Source organism: Pelophylax lessonae (assembly GCF_965119305.1).
Source record: "Pelophylax lessonae genome assembly, chromosome: 12".
Lineage (NCBI taxonomy): Eukaryota > Metazoa > Chordata > Amphibia > Anura > Ranidae > Pelophylax > Pelophylax lessonae.
The window spans coordinates 6,622,642-6,647,089 of NC_138779.1; the positions used below are offsets into that span (position 1 = coordinate 6,622,642).

Consider the following 24,448-nt stretch of genomic DNA (forward strand, 5'->3'; position numbering starts at 1 on the left):
GCAGACATGTTGGATGGCAGCATGGTGTACTGGGATTTCTCCACCATTACTGGCTTTGCTGGCCTGTATCTCCTCTGCCCATCCTCAGGGATTTCTGATGGATCATCAGAAAATACAAACCTGTCTGCTTTCAGGGGTGACTCCATCTGCTGGATGAATGTCAGGGATCCATGTCCACTCTCAACCCCCTGGCTGGTTGCCGCTGGTGATTCCCAGTTCTGGCATGGGGGGAGAGGTGCAGAGGCAGATGGAGCCTGGTCATCCATTAACTGAGGCTGCTGATCCACAGAACTTGCTGATGCTTGGCTGGTAAATCGCCTCTCATTGTCAAATTTTTCTTTAAATGCTCCACTTCTGTCTTTCAGCCTTTCCAATAATAAAGTTTGTTCCTTTACCCTTTCTTCCAATTCCTGTAACTCAGGCTTCATGGCTGTGCGATTTTTACTCCAGGCCTGGAAATACTTGGTTTTGAAGGATTTGTGTTCAGCCTTCAAAACTTTAAGTTTTTCTTCCGCTCTCCCAATCGCCCTAAAACGATTGATAATCTTCTGGCTGAAGACATCCGCATTCTCACCAGGGCCTGGACCCACAGACAGGTCCTCCACCTCCTCCTCACTAGGCCCCGTGTCATCAGGGGGATCCCTCCCAGGGCCTCCCCCAGGATCAGGCATTGTTCCTGGGCCAAGCTAGCAAGCAAGGCCCAGGCTTGAAAAGGGCTGGTTCTCACAGAGAGCTCTTTGGGTGTGTCCTCCTCCTTCTTCCCACTGACCACCAATGTAAGGAACATTCTTCCCACTGACCACCAATGTGAGGGACATTCTTCCCACTGATCACCAATGTAAGGAGCATTCTTCTCACTGACCACCAATGTAAGGAGCATTCTTCTCACTGACCACCAATGTAAGGAGCATTCTTCTCACTGACCACCAATGTAAGGGACATTCTTCCCACTGATCACCAATGTAAGGAACATTCTTCCCACTGATCACCAATGTAAGGAGCATTCTTCTCACTGATCACCAATGTAAGGAGCATTCTTCTCACTGACCACCAATGTAAGGAACATTCTTCCCACTGACCACCAATGTAAGGAACATTCTTCTCACTGGCCACCAATGTAAGGAGCATTCTTCCCACTGATCACCAATGTAAGGAGCATTCTTCTCACTGACTACCAATGTAAGGAGCATTCTTCTCACTGACTACCAATGTAAGGAGCATTCTTCTCACTGACCTCCAATGTAAGGGACATTCTTCTCACTGACCACCAATGTAAGGAGCATTCTTCCCACTGACCACCAATGTAAGGAGCATTCTTCTCACTGACCACCAATGTAAGGAGCGTTCATCCCAATTTTTGTTTATTAAAAGTCTTGCAATCAATAATCATAAAATCAATATACATAAATAAATATATACATATTTACATGAAAAGGGGAAAAAATACATAGCAAATTCTGCTCTCAAATAAAGACTGCATTTACAGCAAAAACAAAACTCACATCATGAAACACATCATTACCGGGAAAAATAATCTTAATAAGACTCACACCACCACACCAGACATCAAACCTGCGAGGTCAAGAAACAAAACCACCCCCATTATGCATGCAGCCCTTCTTCAAAAATGAAGATATTAACCAACAAAGGCTAAGGGCGTGAAAGAAATAGCATAGGAAAAAAGCTTTTCACCCAGAGATGGACAGTTCACCAAAAGCAGGTCTGATATTCCTCCACGCCCTTATCCAGACCGCTCGAGGCTCCCTGCCCTTCTCAAGACCCCGAATCTTCCCAACCTCACCCAGAATATCGTAGACCACCACCTCGACAGGGAGGACTTTTTTCCGCAGGGTAATCTGGCACCGTGCATTCCACGTGAAGTAACGGACAACTATACTAACTAGAAAAAGTGTATCCAAATCAAAATCCCAGCGAGTCGGGAATGCCCCGTACACCCACTCCGCATAACTCATGCAATGGAGAAAGGGGATGCCTAGAGCCCTCCCCACCCTTTTATACACCTCTATGTTAAAGGGACACTGGAGCAAAAAGTGGTCCATAGACTCCACTTTACCAACACACTCCGCTCTAGGACAATTCCGATCATCCATAGGGCAATGCTTCAGGTTCCCTCTCACATGGAGCCTTCCATGGAAAGCGAGCCAGGCTTGATCCCTAAACTTCAAAGGGATTCTTCCCAAGTTAATTAAACGCCTGGCTTGGACTTCATGGCTTGGTTTGTGCTCTGACATGCACTGTTATCTGTGGGACCTTATATAGACAGGTGTGTGCCTTTCCAAATCATGTCCAATCAACTGAATTTACCACAGGTGGACTCCAATCAAGTTGTAGAAACATCTCAAGGATGATGCACCTGAGCTCAATTCTGAGTGCCATGGCAAAGGGCAAAGGGTGTGAATACTTATGTACATGGATTTTTTTTCCAATTTTATTTGGAATAACTTTGCAAAGATTTCAAACAAACTTCTTTTTACGTTGTCATTAAGGGGGATTTTTTGTAGACTTTTAAGGAAAATAATTAATTTAAGCAATTTTGGAATAAGGCTGTAACATAACAAAATGTGGAAAAAGTGAAGCGCTGTGAATACATTTTGGATGCACTGTAAGTCTACCAGTCAGATGTGGTCGAGTCCCTCCTGGAACCCTGAGGCTTGTCCCATGAATGTTACGTTTTGGGTCCGCGGCTCGCCAGGAACTGTTGACCTCCTTTACCTTTTTTCTTCCTCCTTCCTCTTTCTGCCCTCCTCTCTCCTTTCTTCACCCCCCCCTTTTTTTTTTTTTTTTTTCTCTTCATCTATTCTGACCTTAAAACACCGGAATGTGATTTCCTGAGGTTTCACCCTTGTTTTGGATATTTTTGAAATTATTCCAATGTTGGTTCTCCTGTTTGGCTCTCATGATTTGAAGGCCTCGTACCTCCTCTCTGTTGCCTACGCTGTATAGTTAACATGTCCTTGATCTGGCATATTGTTGAACCTTATACTTTTATGTATGCCTGAAGTTTTCTTTATATTGGTAACTGATATGCATTATTTTCCAAAACAATAAAACATTTGAAAAGAAAACAATGTGCTCGGCTCTCAGATTTTATCTCAGGAACGTGGGAAGATAACGCTGAACCCATAAGGTTATCCAATTGGTGATGCTATTTAATAGCATTGTAATGACATTGGTTGGGTCCAAACAATTTCCCCTTCATAGAGGCGTGCAAAAGGAAACCATGTATCAGAATGGAGTAATAATGGGACTTTGAAGAGAATTTTATCCCACACCACAGGGGGGACTTTTTCTCACCCAAGTGGCTTAACAACTTCACCCTCTTCCTGCCCCCCCCCAATACCGGAACTTTCACCCCCTTCCTGCCCCCCAATACAGGGCAATATCACCCTTTTCCTGCCCCCCCAATACCGGCACTTTCACCCCCTTCCTGCCCCCCAATACAGGGCACTTTCCCCTCCTTCCTGCCCCCCAATACAGGGCATTTTCACCCTCTTCCTGCCCCCCCAATACTGGGCACCTTCACCCCCTTTCTGCCCCCCAATACTGGAACTTTCACCCCCTTCCTGCCCCCCCAATACTGGGCATGTTCACCCCCTTCCTGCCCCCCCCAATACTGGGCACTTTCACCCCTTTCCTGCCCCCGCAATACCGAGCACTTTCACCCCCTTCCTGAACCCCCCCCCCCATACCGGGCACTTTCACCCCCTTCCTGCCCCCCAATACAGGGCACCTTCACCCCCTTCCTGCCCCCCCAATACCGAGCACTTTCACCCCCTTCCTGCCCCCCAATACCGGGCACTTTCACCCCCTTCCTGCCCCCCCAATACTGGGCACTTTCACCCCCTTCCTGCCCCCGCAATACCGAGCACTTTCACCCCCTTCCTGAACCCCCCCCCCCAATACCGGGCACTTTCACCCTCTTCCTGCCCCCCAATACAGGGCACCTTCACCCCCTTCCTGCCCCCCCAATACCGAGCACTTTCACCCCCTTCCTGCCCCCCAATACCGGGCACTTTCACCCCCTTCCTGCCCCCCCAATACAGGGCACTTTCACCCCCTTCCTGCCCCCCCAATACAGGGCACTTTCACCCCCTTCCTGCCCCCCCAATACTGGGCACTTTCACCCCCTTCCTGCCCCCGCAATACCGAGCACCTTCACCCTCTTACTGCCCCCCCAATACCGGGCACCTTCACCCCCTTCCTGAACCCCCAATACCGGGCACTTTCATTCTCTTACTGCCCCCCATTACCGGGCACTTTCACCCCCTTCCTGCCCCCCAATACCGGGCACTTTCACCCCCTTCCTGCCCAGGCCAACTTTTCAGCTTTTAGTGCTGTCGCAATTTGAAGGACACTTGCGCGGTCATGCAACACTGTACTCATATGATATTTTTATCATTTTTTTTAATTTTTTTTACACAAATAGAGTTTTTTTTGGTGGTATTTAATCACCCCTGGGTTTTTTTATTTTTTGCTAAATAAATAAAAAAAGACTGTAAAATTTTGAAAAAAAAAAAAGAATTTTTCTTAGTTTCTGTCATAAAATTTTGCAAATAAATACTTATTCTTTGATGCCAACATTTTTAAGACCACTTTTCTTTGGTAAACATAACCCAAATCAGTGTACAGGCGGTCCCCGGGTTACAAACAAGATAAGGTCTGTAGGTTTGGTTCTAAGTTAATTTTTTTTTTTTTTCATACTGTCCCCGATACAGTACAGCGTCATCATAAAACTGATGTGGTGGTGATCAGGGACACTGACTATTATCAGTATGTAAAATAAATAAATAAATCCTTTTGTTTTAATTTTTTTTTCTTTTTTATTACATTTTTTTCTTTTTTTTTTACATTTTTTTTCTAACACTCTGTGACCAGAGCAATATAATGTTACCATAGTAACACTGTACTACTCTGGGGAAGTGATCAGGATTTTTATTATTTACACATATTGATTGCTTATATTGTTATTATTTTTTTGGTAGTATTTAATCACCACTGGGTTTTTTATTTTTGCTAAATCAATGAAAGAACACTGAAAATTTAGAAAAAAAAATAATTTTTCTTAGTTTCTGTCATAAAATTTTGCAAATAAATACTTTTTCTTTGATGCAAAAATGTGTACTACCACTTTTCTTTGGTAAACATAACCCAAATCAGTGTACAGACGGTCCCCGGGTTACAAACTAGATAAGGTCTGTAGGTTTGTTCCTAAGTTCAACTTTTTTTTTTTTTCATACTGTCACCGATACAGTACAGCGTCATCATAAAACTGATGTGGTGATGATCAGGGACACTGACTATTATCAGTATGTAAAATAAATAAATAAATCCTTTTGTTTTCAATGTTTTTATTTTATTTATTTTTTTTTTATTACATTTTTTTCTAATTTTTTTTTTCTAACACACTGTGACCAGAGCAATATAATGTTACCATAGTAACACTGTACTACTCTGGGGAAGTGATTTTTATTTTTATTGTTTACATATTATGATTTCTTATATGGCTTTGTTTGGTGGTATTTAATCACCAGTGGGTTTTTTTATTTTTTGCTAAATAAATTAAAAAAGACCAAAAATTTAAAAAAAAAAATGAATTTTTCTTAGTTTCTGTCATAAAATTTTGCATATAAATAATGTTTCTTTTAGGCCAAATTTTTTACTACCACTTTTCTTTGGTAAACATAACCCAAATCAGTGTACAGGCGGTTCCTGGGTTACAAACAAGATAAGGTCTGTAGATTTGGTTCTAAGTTAATTTTTTTTTTTTCATACTGTCCCCAATACAGTACAGCTTCATCAGACAACCAGTGTGGTGGTGATCAGGGACACTGACTATTGACAGTATGTAACATAAATAAATAAATAAATACTTTTGTTTTTAATTTTTTTTTCTTTTTTTTTTATTACATTTATTTCTTTTTTTTTCAATTTTTTCTTTTCTAACACACTGTGACCAAAGCAATATAATGTTACCATAGTAACACTGTACTACTCTGGGGAAGTGATCAGGATTTTTATTTTTTTACACATTATGATTGCTTATATTGCTTTTTTTGGTGGTAATTTAATATATATTTTGGTGGTAAGTAATTATTTTATGCTAAATAAATGAAAAAAGACCAACATTTTTGAAAATAAAAATGTATTTTTCTTAGTTTCTGTCATAAAATTTTGCATATAAATAGTTTTTATTTAAGGCCAAAACCTTTACTACCACTTTTCTTTGGTAAACATAACCCAAATCAGTGTACAGGTGGTCCCCGGGTTACAAACAAGATAGGGACTGTAGGTTTGTTCCTAAGTTTAATTTGTTTTTGTTTTTTTCATACTGTCACTGATACAGTACAGCGTCATAATATATAACCAGTGTGGTGGTGACCAGGGACACTGACTATTGACAGTATGTAAAATAGATAAATAAATTCTTTGTTTTTAATTTTTTTCATTTTTTTTCCTTTTTATTACATTTAATTCTTTTTTTTTTCTTTTTTTTTTTTACATCGTTTTTTCTAACACACTGTGACCAGAGCAATATAAGGTTACCAGAGTAACACTTATAAATGGTAAAAAAAAGGATGCGCTAGTCCAACAACGAGAAGGCACCACCTAGAACTCGCTGAACAATGGGTGAATAAGTGAAAATAGACTTATGCACTCAATCCTCCAGGTCCTCCAATCCCAGTTGACGCCTACTGAGGGGAAACGCGTTGGGTGGAGCAGCTGGGTCAACACCACACATGGTCCGCACTGCAGGCGGCCGTGCACACTCCTCCATGTTGTTTGTCAATGCCGTTTTATATCTATCATCATGTAAGTGCAACTTTTTATTCAATTAAAGAAGTCTTAAAGATAACGCACTATTAGCCTTTCCTTTTATTTATATGTGAGTCCTGGAAAGTCCCGTTTTGCATGTGGAATGTCTAGATTTATGGATTTCTGTTGCTGAATAGGGATGATCGAACGGTTCGGGTCGACCATCGGTTCGACCCGAACATTGGATGTTCGAAATTCGGCCGAATTCCGAACTTTTTGCGGTAAAAGTTCGGAATTCGGCCACCAGAACCGCCCAAAATGCAATGGGACAGGAACTGGGCTTTAAAAGCCCATGATTGGCCCAGAAACATCAGTAAAATGTGATTGGAGTGACTACGGGGTCCAGAGGCCAATCAGGAGTGAATACGCCCCCCCATACGCCCCCAGTATATAACATAGCCCCGCCAAAACTCTAGCACTGTAATACAGGGGCTGTGGAAGAGAGTGGAAGCATTTGTGCTGCTCCAGTGTCATTTTGTAATTATTAGTGTGAGGAAAGGGATATGCAGTGTAGTTAGGGTACTATATACCACTATAGTTAGATTCAATAATCTAGTTTTTGTAGGGATAGCTTTAGGTGTCAGGGTGACCGTAGTGTAGTTTAGGGTGAACTGACTCTGCCATGTCAGGGTGACCGTAGTGTAGTTTAGGGTGAACTGACTCTGCCATGTCAGGGTGACCGAACTCTGCTATGTCAGGGTGACCCCACTATGCAGATTGATTCTGGGTTAGGGGTATACATATATATCAAAAAGACAATTTTTAAGAACTTTTTTTTGCCTGATTCATGCTCCCTGGGGCATGACCCAGAACCCTAGGCTTTTTTTAGGGGCATTTATTGGGTTTTAGGGCTTCAAAATGGTGTTTTTTGATTCTAGAAGTTCGGGTCCCATTGATTTCAATGGGGTTCTGGAATCCGAACTGAACTTTTGGGAAATTCGGGTGTTCTGGTCGAACCAAACTTTTCAAAGTTCGATCATCCCTATTGCTGAAGGAGATTCCATTATCTGCTGGGGCCAATTTAATCCTAGAGTATAGGATAACTACAAGCATTCTGAATACTTTTTTTCTGGTAAGCAACCACTCAATTGTTTGATTATGGTGGAGTCGCATGCAGCACTCGATATCGCAAACTGTGTTTTTTCACTCTTCATTAAAGGATCACCAGTTGGACTTCACTTTGAACTTTTTTTTTGAACGTTATATTGCTCATTAGTGATTTCTTGAGCTATTTGTGCACGTTTTTGGTTTAGGCACCAATCATGGTTTTCCATGCACCTTTTTTAGTACTTGTTTTAACTTTTGCAATGAATATATTTTTTATATAATTTTCATTTATAATCTTTTAATGATTTTCATTGTCATAATTTATTATGTCTTTTGATTCATATTTCATTTGAGCGCACTAGGTTATTTTCACTTATTCACAATAGTAATACTGTACTACTCTGGGGAAGTGATCAGCATTTTTGTTTTTATTTTTAACACATTATGATTGCTTATATTGCTTTTTTTGATGGTATTAAATTACCACTTGGTTTTTTATTTTTTGCTAAATAAAAGAAAAAAAAACAAAAAAACAAAATGAAAATTTTGAAAAAAATGAATTTTTCTTAGTTTCTGTCAAACATTTTTGAAAATACAGTAGCTCAAAAAAGTAAGTACATCCCTCACATTTTTGTAAATATTTTATTCTATCTTTTCATGTGACAACACTGAAGAAATGAGACTTTGCTACAATGTAAAGTAGTGAGTGTACAGCTTGTATAACAGTGTAAATTTACTGTCCCCTCAAAATAACTCAACACACAGCCATTAATGTCTAAACCGCTGGCAACAAAAGTGAGGACACCCCTAAGTGACAATGTCCAAATTGGGCCCAAAGTGTCAATATTTTGTGTGGCCTCCATTATTTTCCAGCACTGCCTTAACCCTCTCGGGCATGGAGTTCACCAGAGCTTCACAGGTTGCCATTGGAGTCCTCTTCCCCTCCTCCATGATGACATCACAGAGCTGGTGGATGTTAGAGACCTTGCGCTCCTCCACCTTCCATTTGAGGATGCCCCACAGATGCTCAATAGGGTTTAGGTCTGGAGACATGCTTGGCCAGTCCATCACCTTTACCCTCAGCTTCTTTAGCAAGGCAGTGGTCATCTTGGAGGTGTTTGGGGTCGTTATGTTGGAATATTGCCCTGCGGCTCAGTCTCTGAAGGGAGGGGATCATGCTCTGCTTCAGTATGTCACAGTACATGTTGGCATTCATGGTTCCCTCAATGAACTGTAGCTCCCCAGTGCCGGCAGCACTCATGCAGCCCCAGACCATGACACTCCCACCACCATGCTTGACTGTAGGAAGACACACTTGTCTTTGTACTCCTCACCTGGTTGCCCCCACACACTTGACACCATCTGACACCAAATAAGTTTATCTTGGTCTCATCACAGCACAGGAGATGGTTCCAGTAATCCATGTCCTTAGTCTGCTTGTCTTCAGCAAACTGTTTGCGAGCTTTCTTGTGCATCATATTTAGAAGAGGCTTCCTTCTGGGATGACAGCCATGCAGACCAATTTGATGCATTGTGCGGCGTATGGTCTGAGCACTGACAGGCTGACCCCCCCACCCCTTCAACCTCTGCAGCAATACTGGCAGCGCTCATACGTCTATTTCCCAAAGAAAACCTCTGGATATGACGCTGAGCACGTGCACTCAACTTATTTAGTTGACCATGGTGAGGCCTGTTCTGAGTGTTACACCTCTGTATGGTCTTTGCCACCGTGCTGCAGCTCAGTTTCAGGGTCTTGGCAATCTTCTTATAGCCTAGGCCATCTTTATGTAGAGCAACAATTCTTTTTTTCAGATCCTCAGAGAGTTCTTTGCCATGAGGCGCCATGTTGAACTTCCAGTGATCAGTATGAGAGAGTGAGAGCGATAACACCAAATTTAACACTCCTGCTCCCCATTCACACCTGAGACCTTGTAACACTAACGAGTCACATGACACCGGGGAGGGAAAATGGCTAATTGGGCCCAATTAAGACATTGTCACTTAGGGGTGTACTCACTTTTGTTGCCAGCGGTTTAGACATTAATGGCTGTTTGCTGAGTTATTTTGAGGGGACAGTAAATTTACACTGTTATACAAGCTGTACACTCACTACTTTACATTGTAGCAAAGTCTCATTTCTTCAGTGTTGTCACATGAAAAGATAGAATAAAATATTTACAGAAATGTGTACTTACTTCTGTGAGATACTGTATTTGCAAAAATGTTTGACAGAAACTAAGAAAAATTATTTTTTTTCAAAATTTTCGTTTTGTTTTTTTTTTTTCATTTATTTAGCAAAAAAATAAAAAAAAACAGTGGTAATTTAATACCATCCAAAAAAGCAATATAAGCAATCATAATGTGTTTTATATATATATATATATATATATATTCTTTTCTAGTTAAAAAAAATGTTTTTACATATAAACCAAAAGTATTAGAGAATGCCTGGTCCTGGTTTTTAAGTAGTTAAAAAAATGCAAAAAAAAAAAAAAAAGACTCCTATGGCAGTGAAAAGGTTATACAGTGGAGGTGGTGCTTCAATTTTTGTTCTTGCTGAGATTTTATCTCTGTTAGTTATGGAGGCTCTTGTGGTGAAATACAGACTTGATTGGATTGATACATGCTGTATGTAGCCAGGAAATTGGCATTTTCAAAAATGTCAGCAATGACGTCCTACATGTGGTCATAGTACGAGTTTCCTATAAACAGCCTGAGAAGTATGAATACAGCAATGTCATAGCAGACTGACGAAAACCTCCGGTGACCCCCCCTCCTTTCCTCCTGAAAGCCGGCAGCCATGGTAGAGCGAGTGTTCCTCCTCGGTACAGAACATCTGCCTGACTCCGACGGTAAACATGGCTGATCTGATACAAGCCAACATCTGCCGGGGAAGTGATTTCCAGACTCAGACAGAACCCGTCCCCCATGTGTCACTTTCCATCTCGGCCTCCAGCCTCCATCCTCACTCCATGATACACTTTTTGTCGGAACGCGTCACATCACTCATTCGTCATTATTCTCTGAGACCCAGACAAGCGACACAAGCCGAAGCCGCTGGAGGCGACGCGTTTCTTTTATAGGAAGTTATTGTTAGGAGGATAAAGGAAGGAAATTCTTCACGTCGCTCATTGTCTCAGTTATGATCATTTATTGTAGTCGTTCTTCTCCAATGAGGTCCTCAAAAATAACCCCAGTGATGGAGAACCTTGGCACCCCAGATGTTTTGGAACTACATTTCCCATGATGCTCATACAGTCTGCATTGTAGTGAAGCATCATGGGAAATGTAGTTCCAAAACATCTGGGGTGCCAAGGTTTTCCATCACTGGAATATAGACTATATTACCAAAAGTATTGGGACACATTAAGAGTTCCTCCCCAAAATGCCCCCATTATACCTCCTAGCACAAGCCCCCCCATTTCCCCTTCTAGCACAAATAACCCCCAAATCATGCATTTTAGTGCAAATCCCGCCCCCCCCCCCCCACACACCATACCACCTCTTCTAGCACAAATACCCCCAATCCCCCTTTCTCACACAAGTCCTCTTCTCCCACCCCCCCCCCGCCTCCAAAAATCCCCACTTCTATCACCCCCCCCTTCAACTTTCCCCTCCCAGAACAATTCTTACTCCCTACTACCCCCTAAATTCCCCCTTCCAACACAAAGCCACCCAACCCCAATCTCCTCACCGTGCTCTCTTACTTCACATGATACCCCAGAGCCACCCCCCCCAAAAAGAAAAAATTGAGCACTAATCTGCAAGCTTACCCCCTCAGCATAAATTCCCCCTCCTCCCAATAAAAACCCACCTCCTGCTGAAATACCCTTCCCAGCACAAATCAAGCCCCCCCCCCAAACCGCCAGCTCAAATCCTTTCATTCCCCATATGCTCCTAGCATAAATCCCCCCCCCCCCAAATCCCCCCTCCCAGAACAAATGCTCCCCAATCTTCAATCCCAGCAGCACAAATCCCCCTCCTTCAAAAAAAATGAGCACTAATCTGCACACTTACCCCCCAAAGGATAAATTCCCCCTCCTCCCAATAAAAATCCACTCCTGCTGAAATCTTCTTCCCAGCATGAATCTTTCCCCCCCCTCCCAGCTCAAATCCTCTCATTCCCCATATACCCACAGCATTATTCCACCCCCCCCCTGAAACCCCCCCCCCCAGTACAAATTATCTACCCCTCAAACTTCCTCTATGAACACAAATCCTCCCCTCCCACTCCAAATCCCCCTCCCAACACAAATGCTCCCCAATCTTCCATCCCAGAACAAATCCCCCCTCAATAAAGTTGAGCACTAATTTGCATGCTTACCCCCTAAGCATAAACTCCCCCTCCTCTCAATAAAAATACACCTCCTGCTCAAATCCCCTTCCCAGCACAAATCAAGCCCCCCCCCCCCAACCCTGCAGCTCAAATCCTCTCATTCCTCATTCATATGCCCCCAGCATTATTCCACACCCTCTGAAAAAAAATCTCCCCCTCCTAGTACAAATCATCTACCCCTCAAATTTCCCCTCTGAACAAACCCCCCCCCACTCCAAATCCCCCCTCCTAGCACAAATGCTCCCCAATCTTCCATCCCAGCACAAATCCTCCCTCAATAAAGTTGAGCACTAATCTGCATGCTTACCCTCTAAGCATAAACTCCCCCTCAATAAAAATCCACCTCCTGCTGAAATCCCCTTCCCAGCAGAAATCTTTGCACCCCCCCCCCTAACCCTCCAGCTCAAATCTTCTCATTCCCCATATGCTCCCGGCATAAATCCTCATCCCCAGAAAAAAAATCCCCCCTCTGAGCACAAACCCCCCCCCCCACTCCAAATCCCCTCCTCCCAGCACAAATTCTCCCCAATTCCCCATTCCCAGCACAACCCCCCCCCCCCAACCCCCCAGCTCAAATCCTCTCATTCCCCATATGCCCCCAACATAAATCCACCCCCCCAGAAAAAAAAGTCCCCCCTCTGAGCACAAGCCCCCTGCTCCAAATCCACTCCTCCCAGCACAATTTCTCCCCAATTCCCCATCCCAGCATAAATCCCCTGCCCCCCATTACCCCTGCCAGCACAAAATAAATTCTCCTCCTAGCACAAATCCCCTCCCCCTACCAAATTACCTTTACTAGCAAAAACCCCCCAAAATTCCCCCTCCTAGCACAAATCTTCTTCCCCCATCCCCCCTCCCACCGCAAACCCCCTCAAATCACTAAAAATCACACTTCCCCAAAATTTCCCCTCCTATAACATTTCTTATCCCCTGCCACCCCCCAAATTCCCCCTCCCAATAGAAATCCCCCCCCCCCAACCTCCTTGTGGTGCTCCCCAAACCTTACATGATACCACAGTGCCCAGGGCAGCCACTCCTCCTGCCACACCCCTTGTCCTGGCCCTGCATCACCCAGATAACCGGCACCAGGGTGTCCATGGCCAGGCTGTACCGTCACACATAGAAGTATCTGGCGCTTTCTTTGAAGAAGTTTTCTTGTGCATACATTTCGGGATTACATAAGGAAGTTCATCATTAATAAATCTATTAAATTATGGTTAGCGTGAATTAGCATTTCTTTGATAAGCTTCAAAGCAGCTGAGCTTCACAGACAGCCCATACATCCGCCGCGCCTTAAAACGATCAACACGCCGCTCGCTGGAACGCGTTATTTATTACTTAGACTACGGCGGTGAGGATGACAAAATCCCCGAAACTGAGGACATCAACAGCCGCATCCACCGAGAACATCCGAAATTCTGGAGAATAAATAATCTCTTTTTTTTTTCTTCTTTAATAAGAGCGTCTTTTAAACCACTTCTGGACCGGAAGGATTTACCCCCCCTCCCCCCCTTAATGACCAGGCCATTTTTTGCGATTCGGCACTGCGTTATTTTAACGGACAATTGCACGGTCGTTCAACGCTGTACCCAAATAAAATTGATCTCCTTTTTTTCCCACAAATAGAGATTTATTTTGGTGGTATTTGATCACCTCTGCGATTTTTACTTTTTGCGCTATAAACAAAAAAAATAGCGACAATTCTGAAAAAAAAAACAATATTTTTCATATTCTGCTATATCTAAATTTTTTAACATTTTAGGCCAATTTGTTTTCTGCTACATATTTCTGGTAAAAAAAAAAAAAAAAAAAATCGCAATAAGCGTATTTTGATTGGTTTGCGCAAAATTTATCGCGTTTACTAACTACGGGAAAGATTTATGTCATTTTTATTGTTTTTTTTTTTTCACTAGTAATTGCGGCAATCTGCAATTTTTTTCAGGACTGCGACATTGCGGCGGACAGATCGGACCCCTAACTGACATTTTTGACACTTTTGGGGGGACCAGTGACATTACTACAGTAATCAGTGCTATACATATGCACTGTCACTGTACTAATGCCTTTGGCAGGGAAGGGGTAAACTCAGGGGTGATCAAAGGGTTAAATGAGTACCTTGGCGAGTGATTCTAACTGTGGGGGGGGGGCTTGTGAAATGATCATAGAGACCTGTGATCCTATATAGAAGGATCACAGGCACTCTGTGATCATTCCAGGGAGAAGAACGGTCAGCTGTGTTTACAACATCCGACCGTCCTTCTCTCTCAGCAGGGAGCGATCGCGGGTTCCAGGCAGCAATTGGAGCCGCCTGCCCCGTGCATTGGAGTCCCCGCTGCTGAGTAGGGGCGGGAGAGCACCCCCGCCAGCACGTGCTCGCCCCCTAGCTGCAGACACGCGACCGATGTAGGTCTACGTAGCTTCGCGTAGGAGGGGCTGCCCTGCCGCTGTAAATCGTCGGTGGGCGGTCCGGAACCGGTTAATAAAAAGTTAAAGCGATTGTAAAGACTCTTTTTTTTTTAATAACAAACATTTTATAATTACCTGCTCTGTGTAATGGTTTTGCACAGAGCACCCCCAATCCCCCTCTTCTTGGGTGCCCCGCCGGCACTCCTGGCTCCTCCCTCCTTCTGGGTGCCCCCACAGCAAGCAGCTTGCAATGGGGGGCGCACAAGCAGGCGCGCTCCCAAGTAGTGGCTATGTATGGTTAGTGAGGTTGAAAAAAGACACCAGTCCACCCAGTTCAACCTACGATGGATGAGTGTGTGTGTGTTTATGTGAACAGTACATTGTATACCCCTGTATGTTGTACATTGTATACCCCTGTATGTTGTACATTGTATACCCCTGTATGTTGTACATTGTATACCCCTGTATGTTGTACATTGTATACCCCCTGTATGTTGTACATTGTATACCCCTGTATGTTATACATTGTATACCCCCTGTATGTTGTACATTGTATACCCCTGTATGTTGTACATTGTATACCCTTGTATGTTGTACATTGTATACCCCTGTATGTTGTACATTGTATACCTCTGTATGTTGTACATTGTATACTCCTGTATGTTGTACATTGTATACCCCCTGTATGTTGTACATTGTATACCCCTGTATGTTGTACATTGTATACACCTGTATGTTGTACATTGTATACCCCTGTATGTTGTACATTGTATACCCTTGTATGTTGTACATTGTATACCCCTGTATGTTGTACATTGTATACCCCCTGTATGTTGTACATTGTATACTCCTGTATGTTGTACATTGTATACCCCTGTATGTTGTACATTGTATACCCCCTGTATGTTGTACATTGTATACCCCTATATGTTGTACATTGTATACCCCCTGTATGTTGTACATTGTATACCCCTGTATGTTGTACATTGTATACCCCCTGTATGTTGTACATTGTATACCCCTGTATGTTGTACATTGTATACCCCCTGTATGTTGTACATTGTATACCCCTGTATGTTGTACATTGTATACCCCTGTATGTTGTACATTGTATACCCCTGTATGTTTTACATTGTATACCCCTGTATGTTGTACATTGTATACCCCTGTATGTTGTACATTGTATACCCCTGTATGTTGTACATTGTATACCCCCTGTATGTTGTACATTGTATACCCTTGTATGTTGTACATTGTATACCCCTGTATGTTGTACATTGTATACCCCTGTATGTTATACATTGTATACCCCCTGTATGTTGTACATTGTATACCCCTGTATGTTGTACATTGTATACCCCCTGTATGTTGTACATTGTATACCCTTGTATGTTGTACATTGTATACCCCTGTATGTTGTACATTGTATACCCCTGTATGTTATACATTGTATACCCCTCTATGTTGTACATTGTATACCCCCTGTATGTTGTACATTGTATACCCCCTCTATGTTGTACATTGTATACCCCCTGTATGTTGTACATTGTATACCCCTGTATGTTGTACATTGTATACCCTTGTATGTTGTGATCTTTAAGGTGCCCATCTAATAGTTATTTGAAACTATCGATGCTCCCCACTGACACCACTTCTTGTGGAAGAGAACTCCACATCCTTACTGCTCTGACAGTATAGAACCATTTACACAATTTAAGGTTGAACTGCTTCTCTTATAATTTTAGCGAATGGCTGCAAGTCTTTTTATATTCCCTCTCGTGGAATAGTTTGTTTCTTATGCTAGGGTCGACAGTACAGTATTTGTACATTGATATCATATCCCCTCTCATCGTCTCTTCTCCAGAGAGAATAGGTTCAGTGCTTGTAGTCTTTCCTCATAGCTGATGTCCTCCAGTCCCCTAATTATTTTTGTTGCCCTTCTCTGGACTCTCTCCAGTTCCAGCACATCCTTCCTGAGGACCGGTGCCCAGAACTGGACAGCATACTCCAGATGTGGCCGGACCAGAGTCTTGTAGAGAGGGAGAATAATCTCTTTATTTCTGGAGTGAATCCCCTTTTTTATACATCCCAGTATTCTGTTGGCTTTGCTTGCAGCAGCTTGGCATTGCATGTTGTGTTGGTTGTCTACCAGTACCCCCAGGTCCTTTTCCATCTTAGATTCACCCAAAGGATCTCCCCCTAGTGAGTAGCCTGCTTTCATATTTCTGCCACCCAAGTGCATTACCTTACATTTTTCAACATTAAACCTCATCTGCCATATAGTTGCCCCCCCCATTATTTTGTTCAGGTCTTCTGGTAAGGTTTCCATATCCATATTTTGAAATTTAAGTCTCCTTATATTACCCTTGTGTTTCCTATTGCTATGATTTATACTGAAAGTAAATTACCTATGGTCACTGTTTCCTAAGTTGCCCCGTATTTCTACATCAGTGATCAGGTCTGTATTGTTAGTGATCAGTAGGTCAAGTACTGCATCGTTTCTTGTCGGTGCATTCACCATCTGACCCATGAAATTGTCCTGCAAAACATTTAGGAAATGCCGAGCCTTGGATGAATGCACGGTTCCTTCTGCCCAGTCTGTATCTGGATAATTAAAGTCCCCCATTATAATGACATTTCCCCACCTTGCTGCCATTTCAAGCTGTAATAGGAGGACCACCTCTCCCTCCTCCCTCTGGTTGGGGGGTCTATAGCAAACGCCCAATATTACTTTCCCCATAGTACCTTCCCTTTGAAGCTCTACCCATAGGGATTCTCCTTCCTCCCTTGTTCTATTCGTGATATCGTCCCTCATATTCACTTGCACATCAGTCTTGATATACAGGCATACCCCTCCCCCTTTTTTACCCTCTCTATCTCTAAATAAAGGGCATACCCCTGAATGGTTGCCAGCCAACCATGAGAGCTGTCAAGCCAAGTCTCTGAAAGTCCCACAAAATCTAAGTCCTCCTCATATATTAGCAGCTCCAGTTCTCCCATCTTGTTGGCCAGACTTCTAGCATTGGTATACAAACCTCGTAATTTTGTCCGGTTGCACACTAAATCATTGTTAGATGTTATGAGGCCACACTTTCGATTTGTCAGCCTACCTACCTTGGTTTTTGGATCTCTGGCCACTCTACCGATAATGTCGCCAATAATGCCCGCTAAAACCTTGCGTCCCGCTGGCTAGCTCTACATCTGGACCCTCCCCCCATCACCTAGTTTAAAAGCCCCTCTAACTTTTCGGCAATCCAATCCATTCAAGACCCAAAGGGCCTGGTATGGACTGGGGGGGGGGGGGGACCCAATGCCGTTTTTTTTTTTTCTTTATTTTTTCGATAGCTGGGTGCCGGCAATTGTAACCGCGAGTCATTTTAAATGGGATTTGACTAATTTTTCTTTCTTTCGAAATTTCATTTTTGCTGCAGCATGTTCTATACATGCTACATATGCGTCACTTTACAGACACATTAAGGGGACCCCCAGGCACTATATTTAAAGGAATTTTTCATTTTTATTGTTGCATTTTAAGTATAATTAAGATCACTGCTCCAGAAAAAAGTGCAGTACCCAGACCCCCCATACCCCTTGTATGGCCAATTACTTGCATATAAGCCTTCAAAATAGGCACTTTTTATTTTTCCTGTTCGGCTCCCATAGACTTCAATGGGGTTCGCCATTGGGGTTAGAACTTTTTCCCTGTTCGGGAGTTCTGCTGCAAACCGAACAAGAGGGGTGTTCGGCCCATCCTTATTCATAAATGACTTATGAATAAGAGTAAGATTGCCAGACCTTCAATTCCCTTATATTTTGTTAGGCCACAAACGCCTTAAATTTTGAACTCCAGCCGGATACATGAAAAAGACATTAACAAAACTCAGTATTCCCAAATACACCAATCATTGTATTTTCTTTTTTAATGCAAGCAGTGAAAGTTCCTGGATTTTGGCTTGTAATGCACTCCACTGAACAGCAGGGGGAGAGAAAGAGAAGCAGCACAAGGAACCAGTCAGTACAAGGAAGCATGCTGATAGGAGGAGGGAGCAAAACTGACAGAGAGGTGAGCTCATCAGTCTTCTGCTTCTCCTTCTCTGTCCAGTCATAGGTTATGGGAGGAATAAGACCTGCCTACCAAGAGATAAATCAAGTGTCTGGCCCTCACAGACAGGCCTATGCTGTGTGGCAGAGCTGTGTAAATCTCAGCACTGGAAGGACAGAAATGCACACCCTTAGGCAGTTTAAACAGTTCTCATGTGTGCATTTTATATGCATTTAGCTGTTTGCCAGGAGTGCAGTTTTAAAGGCAATTTTACATTTTAAAGTGGTTGTAAACCTCAGACATGAAATCTGAACAAAGCATATCTGTATATATCAGGGGTCTTAAAACTACGGCCCTCCAGTTGTTCAGGAACTACAATTCCCATCATGTCTAGTCATGGCTGTGAATGTCAGAGTTTTACAATGCCTCATAGAATGTGTAGTCCACAACAGCTGGAGGGCTGTAGTTTGTGGATCCCTGGTCTATCGTGTGTACTTGTCTCAGTCTACAGCACTAAATGCAATTTCTATCTGCTGCCTCCTTCCTCTGCTATCTGCATAAGTCCCTTCTGACACGTTCTCCTGACAGGTGACAGGGGGAGAGAGCTCCAGCACACAGCCAGTGATTGACAGCCTCAGCTCTGTTTCTGTGTGCTGTGTGAAGGAGGTGTGTCCCTTCCCTCCAATCAGCTCTGAAAGCTCTCCTCACTGATGTAACTTGAGCTCCCCGCCCCCTGCTTTTCAGAGCTGAGATATCATGTGTAAATTCTGCTCTTTAAATTATTGTAGAGGAGAGATGCTGCAGATAAACGGGTACAACTTATGTTGGAGGTTTTATTTAATCTCTGTGTATCACCTGAGACCAGTCACTTCACTGGGTATATGCTGGCCTGGACTGGCTATAAGGCACACTGGGAATTTGCCCGTTGGTCCGGGGCCCCCGGACTACATGTCCTGTCGGGGGCAGCCTGTTGGTGACCGAGCCACGCGGTGGGAGGGTGGAGCCATAAAGGACTGAGGTGGGTCGCAGCCACCCTTGCCTCCTGACAGCTGAGCGGGGACACGGTGACGAGCAGTGCCCTGACAAGGGGTGGGCAGGAGGGCCGGCTGCCCTGGGTGCAATGGTTTATTGCTGGGACCAGGGCTCCCTGATCTACTGCCCTTACCCCCACCACCCCCCTCCCACCACTGACAGACCCTCTCCCCCAACCACTGCCCCTGCTCATAGAACTTCACCACCCAACTACCAACCCCAACCTCCACTGACATACCTCCAGTCCCCCCCAAATACCCCCCCCTCCCTCCCCTTACAGACCCCCGCCTGATCTTTATGCTACAGCCGCTGTGAAATCCTGCGTGTAACCCCACTGTTAATGACCTAACCGTAAAGGGAAGAGGGGGTGCAGTTTGGCATGTTTGCCCAGGGAGCTGGATGACCTTGTCTCGGCACTGGTCATGAGTCATCATTATTACAGTGGGGATACACGGGGGGATACAGGATTTTATAGCATCTGTAACATGAAGCTCAAGTGGGGGTCTGTCAGGGGAGGGAGGGGGTGGTTGGAGATCTGTCAGTGGGGGTTGGTAGTTGGGTGGTGAATGTCTATGAGCGGGGGGGGGGGGTTCTATTGGTGGTGAGAGGGTGGGGGTAAGGGCAGTAGGTGGGGGTCTTTTGGGAGGATGGCAGTTGGCAGGGTTTGGGTGCAGGGGACCAGCTCCATGGGTGTCCCGTGACACCATGCTCCCCCCCAGATTTGCAGAGGAATTAGCTGCTCAGTTCGGCATGCCCAGGCCTGTCTTTGGTCCCAGTCCGGGCCTGGGTATATGTGAGGGTTAGAACTACTTTAAGTCAAACAGCACAATGAAGAACCTCTGTAAACGTTTACTGTACCTGAGGTTTCATTGGGTATCCTTGGTGGTCTAGCAGCTTTCCCATTCCCAGGATACGGTTCAGTTGTGCTAATCCTTCCAGGTACTTTTTTGCCCTTGTGTACCATGGAGTTCTGTGATGTCATTTCCTTGGACTGCGTGGTGGTGGAGCCGGTGGTGGACGTCGTGGTCCCCACCAGCGTCGTCCTGGCTTGCGTCGTGGAGGTTCTCGTGGTCTCGTAAATCCCAGGGATTGTGCTGGACTCCACATAGTCATCATCCCCAGTCGGCCCCCATAAAATAACCTCTGAAACGGTGGTGGGCTGACTTTCAAGGTCCAAGAAAGGCCTTACGTTATTCCAACTTCTTCTTTGGAGCTGTCTCTTCCCCCTCCTCAAATGAGGAATGTGAAGCGAGTCTCTTAGTCCTCGCCTTGAAGGAACTGTTTTTGCTCCCGTGGAGTCCTGTAATGGCACATGTCTAGAAAAACTGCTGCCCGAGTCATTGTGGTACAAATTTAAACTCTGCGATTCTACAGAAGCCCCGCCCTGCTGTAAGTTTGTAAACGAACTCCAAAAATACCTCCGACTTCTTGGCTTTGGCCTTCCCTTTGGGTTCCATAATGCTGTGTTTTGTATCCTACGCTCCAGCGAGGGGCGCTGGAGGTATCTGTACGCCGTACTCGGTGACCCCGATTCACAAATTATAAAATCCATGGCTAGTTGAAAAATGGCTATCAATATCCAAGCATGGCTTCCTATCGGAGGGCCTGATCTGTGGAAAGACATGGAAAAGGTTTTAGGATACATGGTCCAAAAAAAATATATATATATATTTATTTATTTATTTATTTAACATTTCAGAATTTTTTACATAAATCCATCATTATTAATTGAAGACATCCCCGCAGAAATCAGCTTTTTATGAATATTTCACACTATTTAATCAAAACTTTGTTACACCATGATGCGATTAATTACACGAGAGAGGAAAAACAGCTCATTGAATTATTTATTATCTTATCAGAAATGATTAAAGCCGATCTAAACTCAAAAGAGAAAATGCCGTAAATTGCAGATTACTAATGCTTGTTGTGGCTGCAATAGTTTTTATATATATTATTATATTTATATTATATATATATATATATATATATATATATATATATATATATATATATAATTTTGATGGACAACTTGGTCAAGAGGTAAGAAAAAAAAAATAATAATAATATATATAAAATAATAATAATATGATATATTATAATATATATATATATATATATATATATATATATATATATATATAGACATACATACATATTGTGAAGGATCAAGGGTCAAGAGAAGATAAAAAATAAATAATAATATAATAAAATAAAATGATACATATAAAATAATAATAAGAATTATATATATATATATATATATATATATATATATATATATATATATACATACAGTATATATATGTACTATATATATATATATATCTATATCTATATAGATATAGATATATATATATATATATATATATATATATATATATATATATATATATATATATATATATATATACAGTATATCATTATTTATTTTTTCTCACCTCTTGATCCTGCCAGTAAGTCAGTTGTTTATTCAACAGACCAAGTTGTCCAGCAAAATTGGCAGTTTGAGGGCTAAACCATTTACCACTGACAGGGGTGCTTACAATGATCGACTTTTATTAATTTATGTAAAACCTTTATCCCAAAAGGAAAATAAAATAAAAAAACACTTCAATAACGGACACTCCCCCCCCCCCCCCCCCCCATCCTTCCCAGGCCAATTTTCAGCTTTCAGCGCTGTCGCAATTTGAATGACAATTGTGCAGTCATGCAACACTGTACCCAAATTACATTTTTATCATTTTTTTTAAGAAAGATGCACAGATAAGGCGGGACTGATAGGCACTGATGAGGCGGGACTAATGGGCACTGATAGGCTGCACCAATGGGCACTGATAGGTTGCACTGATGGACACTGATAGGCACTGATAGACTGCACTGATGGGCACTGATGAGGCAGGACTGATGAGCAATGATAGGCACTAATAAGGCAGGACTGATGGGCACTGATAGGCTACACTGATGGACACTCATGAGGCGGGACTGATGGGCACTGATGAAGTGGGACTGATGGGCACTAATAGACTGCACTGATAAGGTGACACTGACTGACACTGATAGGCAGCACTGATGGGCACTGATAATCAGGGCACCCAGGACGCACAGGAGTGGCAGGTTTTGAAGGACTTCATATGATATCCAGTTAGAAGGGTAAAGCCCCCACCTGGCCATTAACCTGCACTAGACTAGGTAAAGTACATGCAACGCTCTACACAAATAAAATGTATACAATTCTTTTCACAGAAATAGAGCTTTATTTTGGTGGTAATCGATCACCACTGGCTTTTTTAATTTTTGTTATATAAAAGAAACATTTTGAAAAAAAAAAAAAAAAATCTAATCTGGTATAAAAATATTCAATAAAAAAAAAAAAATTAAAAAACAAATTTCTTCATAAATTTTGGCCAAAATGTATTTGGCTGCATTTCTTTGCTAAAACAAGAATCCCAAATAAACGAAAAAAACAAAAAACAAAGAATTTGGAAAAAAACAAAACAATATTTTCTACTTTCTGCTGTAAAACATAGCCAATATAGAAAAAAAAAATCATAAACTCATAAATGTATTCTGCTGCATGTCTTTTCTAAAAAAAAAAAAAATCCCAATAAACAAAAAAAAAATGAAAATTTGGAAAAAAACATTTTTTACTTTCTGCTATAAAACATCCAATAAAAAAAAAAAATTAAAAAATCTAATTTCTTCACAAAGTTAGGCCAATACGTATTCTGCTACATGTCTTCGGTAAAAAAAAAAAAAAAAAAAAATCCCAATAGGTGTATATTGATTTTATTTGGGTGAAAGTTATAGGGTCTACAAACTATGGTGTATATACTGAAATTTTTATTTATTTTTTATACTACTAATGGCAGCGATCAGCGACCTATAGCGGGACTGTGGCAATGCGGCGGACAATCTGGCACTTACTGACACTGGGGGGGGGGGGAGGGTACTGCCTAACTGCCACTGACTTCACCAGTGACACTAATACAGTGATCAGTGCTAATAATATGCACTGTCACTGTACTAATGATACTGGCTGGGAAGGAAAGATAATATTTAATTTTAATATAAATTCTCATACAATCATTAAAATGTTAATAAAATTGTAAAAATAATTTTAAACCTTTTACCATTAGCAGTTTTCCTTTAATTAATACCTGTTGATCCTGCCATGAGTTCCTTATTCAGGCACTTCTGGTTATAGGGTGACAACGCCCCCTGTCTGCCTATTCCTCTCCTGCGTTGTCACCCTGTCAGATGCACTTCTAGAGAAGGCTCTAAGTGCCACATGCTAACTATAGATAGGATCAAGTGATTCAGGTATGCTGCAGCATGCATACACTGTTAATAATAATAATAATAATAAATAATAATAATATAAATGATACAATATAAAATAATAAAATAAATAGTAATAAAATAATACAATTGATAAAATATAAAATAATGAAAAATAAATAAATAAATGAAAACAATAAAGTGTACAGCTGCTCGTTTATTGCCCAATAACAGACTAAGAGCTGGGAGGTGACCCAGCAGTCTCTGGTGCAGCGTGCCTTTACAGTCAAGGAACTTGCTGACAGAAGAAGAGAGCAGAAGGATGAGCTCATCAGTCTTCAGCTGCTCCTTTACTGCCCAATCACAGGCTGGGGGCTTGATGGTACCCAAGCTGTATCTCTTAACTAAATCAAAAAAAGTTCAGGTCACCAACCTAGCAATGCTGTGTAAATCCCAGGACTAGCTGTACA

General features: G+C 42.4%; 1 protein-coding gene across 4 annotated transcripts in view; it reads right to left on the minus strand.

The window, feature by feature from the left end:
- Positions 1-24,448, minus strand: part of AJAP1 (adherens junctions associated protein 1) — a 433,213-nt gene that overhangs the window by 224,414 nt on the left and 184,351 nt on the right. For all 4 annotated transcript variants that reach the window (XM_082274314.1, XM_082274312.1, XM_082274313.1 and 1 more), the window contains one exon: positions 20,556-21,307. In XM_082274314.1, the coding sequence (XP_082130440.1) occupies positions 20,556-21,307 (752 nt within the window). The remainder of the gene's footprint in view (positions 1-20,555; positions 21,308-24,448) is intronic.